Source organism: Equus asinus, chromosome 2 (genome assembly GCF_041296235.1).
Source record: "Equus asinus isolate D_3611 breed Donkey chromosome 2, EquAss-T2T_v2, whole genome shotgun sequence".
Taxonomy (NCBI): Eukaryota; Metazoa; Chordata; class Mammalia; order Perissodactyla; family Equidae; genus Equus; species Equus asinus.
In genome coordinates, this window is record NC_091791.1 from 151,649,725 (window position 1) to 151,661,900 (window position 12,176).

Consider the following 12,176-nt stretch of genomic DNA (forward strand, 5'->3'; position numbering starts at 1 on the left):
AGTATTTAGGAGTATCAGTCAGGATTTCAGCCAGGAAAACAGAAACCATTCTAAGTCTTTAAAATGGAGGACATTTACCATAGGGAATTATTTACACAGAGTGATAGCAGAATGGAGAAACCAAACATGTGATGGTGAGAGAACAAAAATTGATAAAGAAGGAAGCCATCAACACCCCTAAGGCTGTAAGAACAGTGCAATAATATGGTGTTATCGGGACCGGCCCAATGGTGTAGTGGTTGAGTTCGTGCCACTTCAGTGGCCCAGGGTTTGGATCCCAGGCATGGACCTACACACCACTCGTCAAGCCATGCTCGGGTGGTGTCCTACATACAAAAAATAGAGGAAGATTGGCATAGATGTTAGCTCAGGGCCAGTCTTCCTCAAGCAAAAAAGAGGAGGATTGGAAACAGATGTTAGGCTCAGGGCCAATCTTGCTCACCAAAAAAAAAAAAAAAAGGAAAGAAAATGGTGTTATCAGAACCCAGAAGCTAGAGCCATCTCTGAGAGCTAAATGCACAACCAGGCTGCCTAGTGGGTGCTGGGAACATAGAGAGTGGGGCTGGAACCTTGGAAGAGATACCCCAGAAAACAAAGAAGGGGAAAAATCTCTTGGTTTCTAACATCTTCCCACCTTTAATCTCCCGTGTTGTCTCCCATGGCTAAGCCTATCTGGTAGCCAGAGGGCAAGTGAGCTTGGGAAATAGAGTTCTCTGCTATACAGGACAGAGCCTGGAGCCTCGGAAAAGGTGGAAGTGGATCTGAGAGCAGACAGATAGTGACCAGCATACTTGTCTGCTGCTCTCATCAAAACCCTTCTGTTCTACCACTGATAGCTTCTAACTATCTCTTCTTAATGAATACGGCTGTTTGTTTATTTAAATCAGTGCTTCTTAATGTTTTTCTGGACAAAGACCTCTATACCCAGAAAAATCACACATATGCATATGATTTTGCTTATATTTCAAAGGAATTCACAGATTCCCTAAAACCTTTTCAGGGATGCTCAGTTAAGGGCACCCTCTTTTGCTCATTTCTCATTTCAAGACTTTAGCTATTTTTTTCTGCATACACATATTCCCATAGTGTCTTCAATTCAAAATAAGCTCTATAATCCTATAAAGGTACCAAATCTCTCTTACTCTAATGTGAAGAATTTTTAGGGTATAGACTGGCACTACTCAAAAAAATGGTCCCCAGATGGGTGCCAGGCCACACGCTGCTTGTTGCTGGTGTGCGATGGGATTAGGATCTTGCACCAGAACATAAATCTGTCACTGAGCACACTGTTTAGTTCAGCAGGCTTTTTTTTTTTTTTTTTGTAAATATAGCAAGACTTTCTTGAAGACGGAAGCAGTAAGCTGGATGTGTGTTTACCAAAAGCTTCTTATCTCATTGCAGACCAGCACTTTGAGTTGCACTGCTTTAAACTATATGTAAGTGGATTGTATAAAAACATAGTTTCACTACCTACAGTGGATTCAATCAGCCTAAAACATAAGTGGTTTCAAGTTGTTGTTTGTTCTGTTTTCAAGTTGACTGATACAATTTTTTAGTCCTGTAATTTTAAGAAAAGTATTTCTTGCTTAGTAGACCACAAACTCTCCTTTAATTTTAAATTGAAGCTGCACCTTCTGTAGCCATCCAAATCTGGATTTAATAGCTCTCTTTTCTCATTTATCACTTGTACCATCTGTTTACAGGCTTTGCTAAACTTTTGGCCAAGCAGCTAGTGCTGCCTGCTCTCAAACCCTTTCTGACTGACTTGACCCTAGTCCGCTTTTATTTGTTGTTGTTGGTGATTTGTTTGGCACATTCCTTTAACTCTTTCATTTCCTGACCTGCCTTATTCACCTTGTCATGTTTATATTTTCTAGCCAGTTAGTGCTCTTACCTTTTGATTCCAAAAGCATTTCTAAAGCCCATTTTACATTATAATTGATGCTGCTTCTACCAAAAGAGAGTACACTTTGAAGGTGTAGATTGAAATAAGAGGAGTCTTTAAAAGAAACACAGCCGGTTCTTCTTCTTCTTCTTTTTTTTTTTTTTTGCTGAGGAAGATTCGCCCTGAACTAATGTCTATCACCAATTTTCCTCTTTTTTGCCTGAGGAAGATTAGCCCTGAGCTAACATCCCTTCCTAATCTTCCTCTATTTTGTAGGTGGGTCACCATCACAACGTGGCTGCTAATGAGTGCTGTAGGTCCGCCCCAGGCCACGGAAGCCAAGCAGGTGGAGCTTAACCACTAGGCCATAGGGCCAGCCTCCAGTTCTGTTTTTATTAAAATAGAAAAGTGTCTCATACATTCTTTTTTGTTTTAGCTGTGTTCAAAGAATTTATGCCCAGAAAGATAAGGTTTTTAATTGCGGAGGAGGGAAGCAGACTGCCTGTGAAGTCCTTTTATATCATTTTATTTACTTATTTTAGAATCAATTAACTTTTAACTCTGATTTTGCTTTTCCCCTTTCCCAGTCGTTATTGCCCTTTGATCCCAGCAGATTGTTTGGCTGGCAGTCTGCCAACACACTAGCTATAGGAGGTAAGTCATTGCAGGTATCTCTTGCGTTAGAAATATTTCAGCAGTGTTGACAGTAGGAGTTAGTTCATGTAGAACCAATCTGGGTTTTTTCACTGCTTTCTCTTTTTAAAAATAAAGGCACATTCCAGTGGACAACATTTTGTAGGAGACTGAATTGAAAACATATTGTGAGTTTAAATCATTGGATTAGGTCACTAGTGTTGTGCTTGCTGGGAAATGTGACGTGTACATATCTGCTGAAATTTCTCCCGTGCCAGAAATCCCTTTGTTAACAGTCTGGCGTTTATAAGGTGAAGAGCATAGGTGTTGGCATTAGACAAGTCCTGGTTTTACCAGGTAGTAGCTGCGTGATCTTGGACAAGTGATTTAACCTCTTCAGTTACCCAGAAAGTAGGTTTAATAACACTGCCCACCTCACATGTTACAGGAGAATGAAAGGAGACGAGGCCTTTAGAAAGCTCTCACAGTTCCCGGCACGTGGTCGGCCCAGATGCACACACTGCCGTCCTCTCTTCCAGACCATAGGAATTTCTCTGATTTTTTTTTTGTGCCGTTCTTAAACTGTGCTTTTTTATTTTTTTTAACTTTCGCATTTAGAGTTAGCCTTTAATATCATGTTACCTGTGGTGCCTCTGCTATATTACTCTAAAGAAGGCTTCAAATTAATCCTTCGCACATAATAGATATCCCATAAATATTTATTGACATACATAAAAATGAATTTTCTAATGTCTCAGTTTTATAAGTTTAAATTTCAAAATACTGAATTTGCCTGGTATCCAGAGCCCATTGCAGTGCCAGGCTTGTAAGAGATGTTCAATAAATATTTATTAAGTGTTGAATAAAGTGGTGCTTATTGCATTTTCAAATGAAAACACACTTTCTAATCTCAGTGAAGTTACTAGAGAGGAGACAGAATTCCTTGTGCTGTTCTGATACCCCCACCTCCTCACTTAACGAGTCCTGACCCTTTTGGAGGTGGAGCACTTTGATAGGTACTGGGGAAACAGAGAGGAAGTTAAAGGCATGTTTTCTGCCTGGTTTTTAGAAGGTTAAAACATATTTTATGCAATATAGCACAAAGCAAATGAAACAGTTATTGTGAAAACATATTACAGATTTATAAAGTTGGAGAGTTGTATTTAATTAGGTCACTTCTTTTTTCATGTGGTTTTACCACTGAAAGGGGATGTAAGGCAACTGCATGATGACTTGGCTTCTGTGGCAGACCAGAGGAAAACTTCCCTTTGGGTAGCATTTTCTCTTAAAACCTCCACTCTAGGCCTCAACTGCTAAAAAATCAGGGTCTTGTTTGAGTGATAAACTCAAGTTTGCTCATTTGGCACCTGGAAGTGCTATATACTTTACATGTACTCAGCAAATATTTAATGGATGAGGTATGGAATTATAAGTTACCAAAGTCACTTTGATCTTACAAAGAATACAGATATGGGATGTGAAAATTTTTTAATCTCAAACTGGGGTGTAATTTTAAGTAATAATTTTGTAAAGATGACAGACATCTTTAAGGATCTTCGTTATTTTTTAAAGAAGCCAAATCACAATATAAAGAAATCCTTGGAATTCTGTGGAGGATAAAACTTTATTTCAGAAATAAGCTTTGAACTTTGCAAATAAGAGCATATGCACTGTTTTTCAGAATTGGTTCCATAACAGTTAAAAACATTATTTTATCTTTTTATTTTTTTGTAGGTAGTAAGTAGTTAAAAGGCAATTAAAGATTAGGAGTTGACAAGAGTGCTTATTTAGTACTAACTTCTCACATCCAAATATCTTCTGAGTTTAAATTTCTCTGAAAAGAGAAAAAATATTTTTTCTGCTGTTTTCATGGGCACAGAGGAACTTGGAACTACGCTGCTGGTCTTATAAATATGGTACCATTGTGTAGATAATAAGGTGCTCTATGAATATAACATCAGGAAACACAGCTAGTGATAACAAAAGAAGAGGATAGGAGGATATTAATATAGAGAAAAAATGTTTTTCCCAGAGTATTTATTGGAGAAAAGTACAGTGAGTTGGCCTTGGTGAATAGAGGACTCTTAAATATGTTAAGTAGGGATTTCATTGTGTAACAAGCCGCATGAATGGATTAAAAAGCTCCTTTTGCAGATCGTTAGCTGAGATTTTGTAGTTAAAGGGTTATTGCTGTTGTGAAGTTAAAGGATCATCACATACGGAATTAAAGCATCTAAAATTACAAGTTCAATGGGGGAAAGTGTAATTTATAAATTTTTATGCAGCCTATCAAGTACACGTTTTTGTGTAAAATGAGGGCTTCGCCACATTAAAATAAAACTATTAAATTTGGTGGTTCAAAGTGGTACACATGGTACAAAATGATTATAGCAACAAGTTTTCTTTTACCATCGTGAAGTTTTCCACGTGCAAATCTGAAGTTAATCATGGTGAGGCGTAGAGAATTAATATTGCTTCACTCCCCCCCAGATGCATCGAGTCACCTCCCCCATTTCTCTAGCCCAGACCTGGTTAATAAGTATGCTATCGTGGAACGTCTGAATTTTGCTTATTATTTACATCATGGACGGCCATCATTTGCATTTGGTACTTTTCTGGTCCAGGAATTAACCAAGAGCAAGACTCCCAAGCAGCTGTGAGTATTTAAAACATAATTTGTACTCTTAATAAAATGCATATTTGTGAATTTTACACATGCATTTAAAAAAACATACTGGAAACATGTACCACAGTTAACAGTGATTATATTTGGATGGTGATTTTTTTTCATTTGTGCTTTTCTGCGTATCCCAAGTTTTTGAGATTTAGCAGGTGTTACTTTTGTTAATAGGAAAAAAAGATATATTTTAAAAGATAATAAATATATTTTTAAACCATATTTTTAAAAAATGATCTATGAGGCTGTCCCCGTGGCCGAGTGGTTGGGTTCGCGCGCTCCGCTACAGGCGGCCTGGTGTTTCGTTGGTTCGAATCCTGGGCGCGGACATGGCATTGCTTATCAAACCATGCTGAGGCAGCATCCCACATGCCACAACTAGAAGGACCCACAATGAAGAATATACAACTATGTACTAGGGGGCTTTGGGGCTAAAAAGGAAAAAAATAAAATCTTTAAAAAAAAAATGATCTAGCTTGCCAAACGTTGAGTTACTCTAAAGAGAGAATAATATAATGAGATGTGAATTCTGTATTTAAGGTCTTTGTCTTTTATAATTCACTTTTATAAAAAGCACAAAATTTGGAGGAGTATTTGATATAATGAGAAGTTAAATATAGATTTACTTGATTGGTCTGTTTTATAATTAAGAGAATAATACATTTTTATGGTAAAATATTCAAGTCATTCAGAAGGGTGAAAAATGAATGGTAAAAGTCCCTCAGTCTGCTGTCCTCATTCTCCATAATAAATAAACATGGTTAATTTCTTGTCGTCTTTCCTTGAACTTTCTCTTTGCATATGAAAGTACATATGTGAGTCCTTTAGAATGTATGTGCTTTATGATGTCAAACTTTAGGTGGAATTAATTTTCTTGGTAAGTTGTATACATACTCATAATTGATAAGATCACAGGTTGACAGTCTTGGAAATTCTACACCATGTTCCCTGGATGAAGTTGGAAGCAAGAAAAATTTGGACTATAAGTAGGTGTTTTAGGAAAAGGTGAAATATAAGAAAATGGAGGGCTATGGAGCCAGAGGACGACTAAAAGCTGCTAAGAAACTAAATGGTTGTGTGCAACGGGCTCAAAAAGGGAAGGAGGAGGAAGCCAAAAATCACTTGTCCGACACTCCATGTACCACTGACGTGATTCCATTTGCTTTTCCTGGTGAGAGACAATTTTCACGCGCTGATGTGATTTTGATCCCTTTCTTTTTCAGGATCCAGCAAGTAGGCAATGAAGCCTATGTTTTAGGCCTCTCCTCCTTCCATGTACCTTCAATAGGAGCTGCCTGTGTTTGTTTCTTGGAATTGCTTGGCCTCGACAGCCTCAAGCTCAGAGTTGATATGAAAGTGGCCAATATAATTTTGAGCTACAAGTGTGGAAATGAAGATGCTCAGTACAGCTTTATCAGGGAGTCTCTAGGTACAGCACCTTTTCTTTATGTGGTTTGGTTTGTTTAGAGGACAAGGAATGAGTAGGTTTAAGACATTGAATTGTGAGTGACTGGGCAGGAAATAGTTATCTTCCTGTTTCATCCTTTGCCTGCAGTGTTTGTTCTTTATCTCACTTTCTTGTGTCCTCTAATTGGGTTCTGAAATGGCCCCAGGCCACACTCTTCAAACAAAATGCCAGTTCCTGACCTTTTCTCCTCACCATATTTTGTTTATATTCCTTAACAGCTGAAAAACTATCTAAACTGGCTGCGGGTGAAAAGGCAACCACAGGAGAATTGCTTGTTCTCTTAGAAGAGGGTATATGGAACAGCATTCAGCAGCAGGAAACAAAGAGGTTTGTGAGTTGCAGTCCCAACCTCTTTTCGAGCAAGTTTTATTGTTCCACTGTGTGTTTGCCTAGTCGTTCTTCCAACACCTCATATGTTTTCACCAATCCACCTAGACCTTACCTTCTACCCATTCAGTATATAGCAGATACTCAGTAAATGGATAATGGGTTTTAATTGCATCTTGCCATCAGTAATAGGAGGGCAAAGATAATGATCCCCTCTTTAGACATGGAGTTCCCAAGAAATGGAGAGAGCTTTATCTCCTCCACTGGCCTGCTGGTCAGAGAAGTCTCTTTCGTGTTACATGTTGAAATCATTTCAGAAGATGTGGGACGAATCTCACAAAATTTTACTCTAAGTGATGTCTTTAGTTTTTCTTGCTGATGTATATCCATTGATAATGGAAGTTGTGGTGACCATCTATCTACAAAAGCCCCTCTTCTTACACTTTCATGCCATCTTTCCTCTGTGCTGGCGCACTGGGGCTGACCCAGCCACCCCTGACCCGGGAAGCCCACCATTCCTCTGTACCTCCTATCACTGACTCTGTGCTCGACAGGTTCCTGCTTTCAGCAGGAACAGGTCCCGTCCCCTTAGTGAGGAATCCCAGGCCCCTGTCGGGGCTCTGATAATCTAAAGTGAATCATACAACAGAATTAAGCACTGAGAAAATTTCTGGAGTGACTATTTTATCAATTCTCCTAAGGATGGTACATAGCTATTTTGATAGATACTTGGTCGATTAAAGGGATGAATTGTGAATTGTGCCAGTATTCTAAGAAATGCATTGTGTGTTATGGGTGAAAGAATCCTTTTTTTTTCCAAAGCAGTCTAATTTTTGGTATTTGTTGAAAGGCTTTTTAGAGATATACTATAGTTAAATTTATTTAATTTTTACTAATTTTCCAGTTTAAAACTAGAGCTATATTTTAACAAGTTTTTTCTCTACTAACCCCACCCCCAATTACAGATTATCCAGTGAATCCAGCAGCCAATGGGCATTAGTGGTACAATTCTGCAGGCTCCACAATGTGAAACTGAGCACGTCTTACCTTATAGAGTGTGCCAAAGCAAATGACTGGTTACAGTTCATTATTCATAGCCAGCTCCATAATTACCACCCAGAGGAGGTAAGCCACCAGATGTTGCCAGTCATTCAAGAAGAGGAAGTTGGAATACTTATTGGAAGAAAAATAGTGTTCTTCCTGTTGTGTACACATAGGCTTTCGTTTGATATGACACTATTAGTTTTACTAAGATTTCAGCGGCTTGACTTTAGACAAAGGACTAGTCATTAGTACTAAAGAGGTGAAGGAAAAGTTTTTGTGACTCCAGATTGAAAATGGAAATTCACTCAAAAGCAAGAAACAACTGTAAAATTATAAGGTCACCTCTGACACAGTTCAGGGTGAGAAAGAACACTTTAGCCTATGCTTTTCTCTAACATTTTCAGCTCCCTTTGAAATTGAAAGTTGGTTGCCTGTTTTAATCATCTAATATGTTTTCTAGGTGAAATCTCTTCTCCAATATTTCAGCCCTGTCCTTCAAGACCACTTACAGCTGGCTTTTGAGAACTTGCCCTCAGTGTCCAACTCCAGAATGGACAATGATCAAGTCTGCAACAGGTCCCCCCAGGAACTCCAGAGAAACAAAGAAGAGACGGCTGATTTCTTTAAAATTCTGCTGCAGTGCTCAGAGGAGCCAAACTCCTGGTGTTGGCTCCTAGCTGAAGCAGTGAAACAACAGGCCCCTATCCTCAGTGTCCTGGCCTCGTGTCTCCAGGTGAGGATCGTGAGAAGCCTAAATTAAGAACCCAGAGAATATAAAAAGGCGGGGGGCAGGAGACAGGGAAAGCTAATAATCAGAGAGGAAGTGGGGTGATGATTACAGTGAGGCTCCCCCATGTGTTTCCAAGGGTGCTGGAACTTTGTGGTTCTCTAGCTTAGACTCCAGGCCATCTTGTGCCCTGACGTTCAGTAACTTAAGTGGTCAGGGCCTTAGTTCCTGGTTGGCCATCACAGAGAAGAATGCTTCAGTCCACTGACCCCCCAGTGTCTCTTGAGCAGGGACGAGGGATGCCCTAGACAACCCTCTGATCAGCACTTCTGTGAAGGGCGGCCCTGTTTTCTTATACTTAGTACTTCCCTGACTTCCACATGTATCCACTCAGTCTCTTGGCCTTTTGAACTGCCATACTCTGCAGGATGGTTTATTTTACTTCCTTGATTGTTCATTAGAGTTTTTTCATGTCTGAAGGCTTTTTAAGCCATTTTAACTAATTTAGTGAGATGACTTGTTCTAAATAGGAAATATCCATCTGTAGTTGTAGCACTGCGGGAAACTTCCTCTGTCAGGTCATCCAGGCTCAGTGTTATTTTATTTTGAAAAGTTCTTATCCAATGGCAGGATTCCAGTGCTATTCCTTGTCTCTGTGTTTGGATCATCACTTCTGTGGAGGACAGTGTTGCAGCTGAAGCAATGGGACAAATTCAGGGTTCAACGGAGGGCCACACTTGGGACCTTGAGGACCTCTCAGTCATCTGGAGGACATTATTAACGAGACAGAAGAGCAAAACTCTCATCAGAGGTTTCCAACTTTTCTTTAAGGTAGTAATAGTCACTTCATTTCTTTCCTGAGTTTAAAAGGGTTACTTCAGAATATCCCCCATTGGCTTTTTCAGTTATTCCTATTCCTGGATGTTTTTCTTAGCCAACAAAAAATAATGGTAATAAAACTGCCATTTATTTAGCAAAGTGCTTTATATACATTATTTTAGTTGGTTCTCACAATAATCATATGCAAAGATAATATTGTATGAGAATATTATGAAGTTGTATTATCCTCATTTTACAGAGTAATAAACCAAGGCTCACAGAACTAACTTAACTAACATGCCCAGGGTTCTCAAAGTACTTTAATAAGTGGTGTACTTATGGTTCAAATCCATACTTTCTAATTCCCGAACTCCTGTCTTCTGCCGGAAAAGCTGCCACTGAAGTGATGGAAATGTATGGAGTGCAGACAGCAGTAGGTTGGCGGGTCAGTGGAACCCATTATCTAGGAGTGTATGTAGAGGTGTTCTAGCACCACCTAGTGGAATATTTCCTACTCACGTGCGGGGGACCAAGTATAGAATAGACAGAAAATGGACTGTTGAGTAGATGTACCTGGCCTGAGTATCTTTTTTTCCAAAAGGAAAAAGAAATAGGAATTTAGCTCCCTTGCTTTTTAAAATGTATGATTTAATTCTATGAAGCTGTTATTAATAGTATTTGTGTATTTAACCTCTTATATTGGCATTATTCATTGAGAAAATAGTATTAAGTTGAGGATTTTGTAATTTCATTCACTCTTCCTCAAAGGATTCCCCGTTGCTATTGATGATGGAAATGTATGAACTGTGTATGTTCTTCAAGAATTATAAGGAAGCCAAAGCAAAATTATTGGAGTTCCAGAAGAATCTTGAAACTGTAAGTTAGAATTTTAGTGCTCTCTCTTGCTGATCTGAAATTGTCTGCTAGTAGCCAGGATGTGGCAGCAGGTGAACAGCTGTCATGTAGCGTAAGTCAGTTGTCTGTACTGTTGCAGAGATGGGGGGTCAGGGCAGGAGTTGTGGGGGCCCTGCTTACAGCACCTTAGTTGCCAGGAATGACAGAGAGATTTCATCTAATGTGGTAACTCTGATCAGTCTCTTGATGCTGTAGCCAAGCTCAGTGGGAAAGAGATTAATGGTATCTGCTTTGGATGCTAGAGAGGAGTGTGGTAGTACATGGGCCACACTTGCCAATTCAGGACAGCTCCAGCAGCTGTTGAGTGTGAAGGGTGTTTAATTCTGCTTTATTCACTGTGACAGAAGATAATGGCTTTTTTCATCCTCACTCCTCGTGGTCCCTGTCCACATGATGCTGAGCCTTGTGGTCAATTTCAGGCTTTACCTATTCAGATGCTTGTTTCAGGCCTATTATATGTGGGGCTAATTAACCTTATGGGAAAAAAGAGGAAGTTACACGAAAGGAAAAGAAATATGCCTTTGTCTTGCTTGGGGTTTCAGCACTTTTGTCTTCTCTACCCCAAAAGAGCTCTGTGATAAATGAGACAAAACTGTATACTGATTCTACCTGACAAATATATCACAGTGGAACCTCATCATGGACTTTTGTTCTCAATCACGTTGGTGTTAACTGCAATGAAGATTTAAAAGTTAAATTATTTGAAAATGTTGAATCAGTTATTCCCATATGCCTGAGGCTCCTAAATCACAGAAAATAGGGACATTTATTCTCTGTGGCTGGGGCATTACCGGGTATCTTCTTCCTTTTTTGTATAGATGTTATTTTTATTGTGGTGAAATACACCCAACATTTACCGTCTTAACCTTTAAGTGTACAGTCCAGTGGTATTAAGTTGTTGTGCGACCATTACCACCATCCATCGCCGTAACTCTTTCCATCTTGTAAAACTGAAACTCTGTGCTCATTAAAGGATAACTCCCCCTTCTCCCCTGCCCCCAGCCTCTGACGATCACCGTTCAGCTTTCTGTCTTTATGAATTCGACTACTCTGAGTATCTTATGTAAGTGGAACAGTACAGTATTTGTCTTTTTGTGACTGGCTTATTTCTCTTGGCATAATGTCCTCAGAGTTCATCCGTGTTGTAGAATGTGTCAAAATTTCCTTCCTTTTTAATGCTGAATAATATCCCATTGTATGTATACACCACATTTTGTTCATCCATTCATCTGTTGATGGACACTTTGGTTGCTTCCACATTTTAGCTGTTATAAATAATGCTGCTATGAACATGGTGTACAAATATCTCTTCAAGACCCTGCTTTCAATTCTTTTTGGGTATCTGCCCAGAAGTGGAATTGTTAGATGATATGGTAATTCTATTTTTAATATTTTGAGGAATCTCCATACTGTTTTTCCAGAATAGCTGTACCATTTTACATTCCCAACAATGGTGCACAAGAGTTCTAATTTTTCCACATTCTCACCAAAACTTGTTTTTTGGGGTTTTTTGATAGTAGTCATCCTAATGGTTTTGAGGTAGTATCTCACTGTAGTTTTGATTTGCATTTCCCTAATGATTAGTGACGCTGAGCGTCTTTTCATGTGCTTATTGGCTGTTTGTATATCCTCTTTCGATGTCTCTTCAAGTCCTTTGCCCATTTTTGAATCAGGTTGATTT

General features: G+C 39.1%; 1 protein-coding gene across 6 annotated transcripts in view; it reads left to right on the plus strand.

Annotated features, from left to right (window-relative positions):
* The window catches only part of SPG11 (SPG11 vesicle trafficking associated, spatacsin), a 75,776-nt gene that overhangs the window by 39,810 nt on the left and 23,790 nt on the right, over nt 1–12,176 (plus strand). For all 6 annotated transcript variants that reach the window (XR_011501646.1, XR_006523363.2, XR_011501647.1 and 3 more), the window contains exons 20-27: nt 2,473–2,539; nt 5,009–5,174; nt 6,419–6,624; nt 6,882–6,990; nt 7,956–8,115; nt 8,495–8,767; nt 9,392–9,592; nt 10,349–10,456. Coding sequence is in view for 2 of the 6 variants with exons in the window: in XM_044764990.2 (XP_044620925.2) it covers nt 2,473–2,539; nt 5,009–5,174; nt 6,419–6,624; nt 6,882–6,990; nt 7,956–8,115; nt 8,495–8,767; nt 9,392–9,592; nt 10,349–10,456 (1,290 nt within the window). In the remaining 4 variants the exon portion in view is untranslated. The remainder of the gene's footprint in view (nt 1–2,472; nt 2,540–5,008; nt 5,175–6,418; nt 6,625–6,881; nt 6,991–7,955; nt 8,116–8,494; nt 8,768–9,391; nt 9,593–10,348; nt 10,457–12,176) is intronic.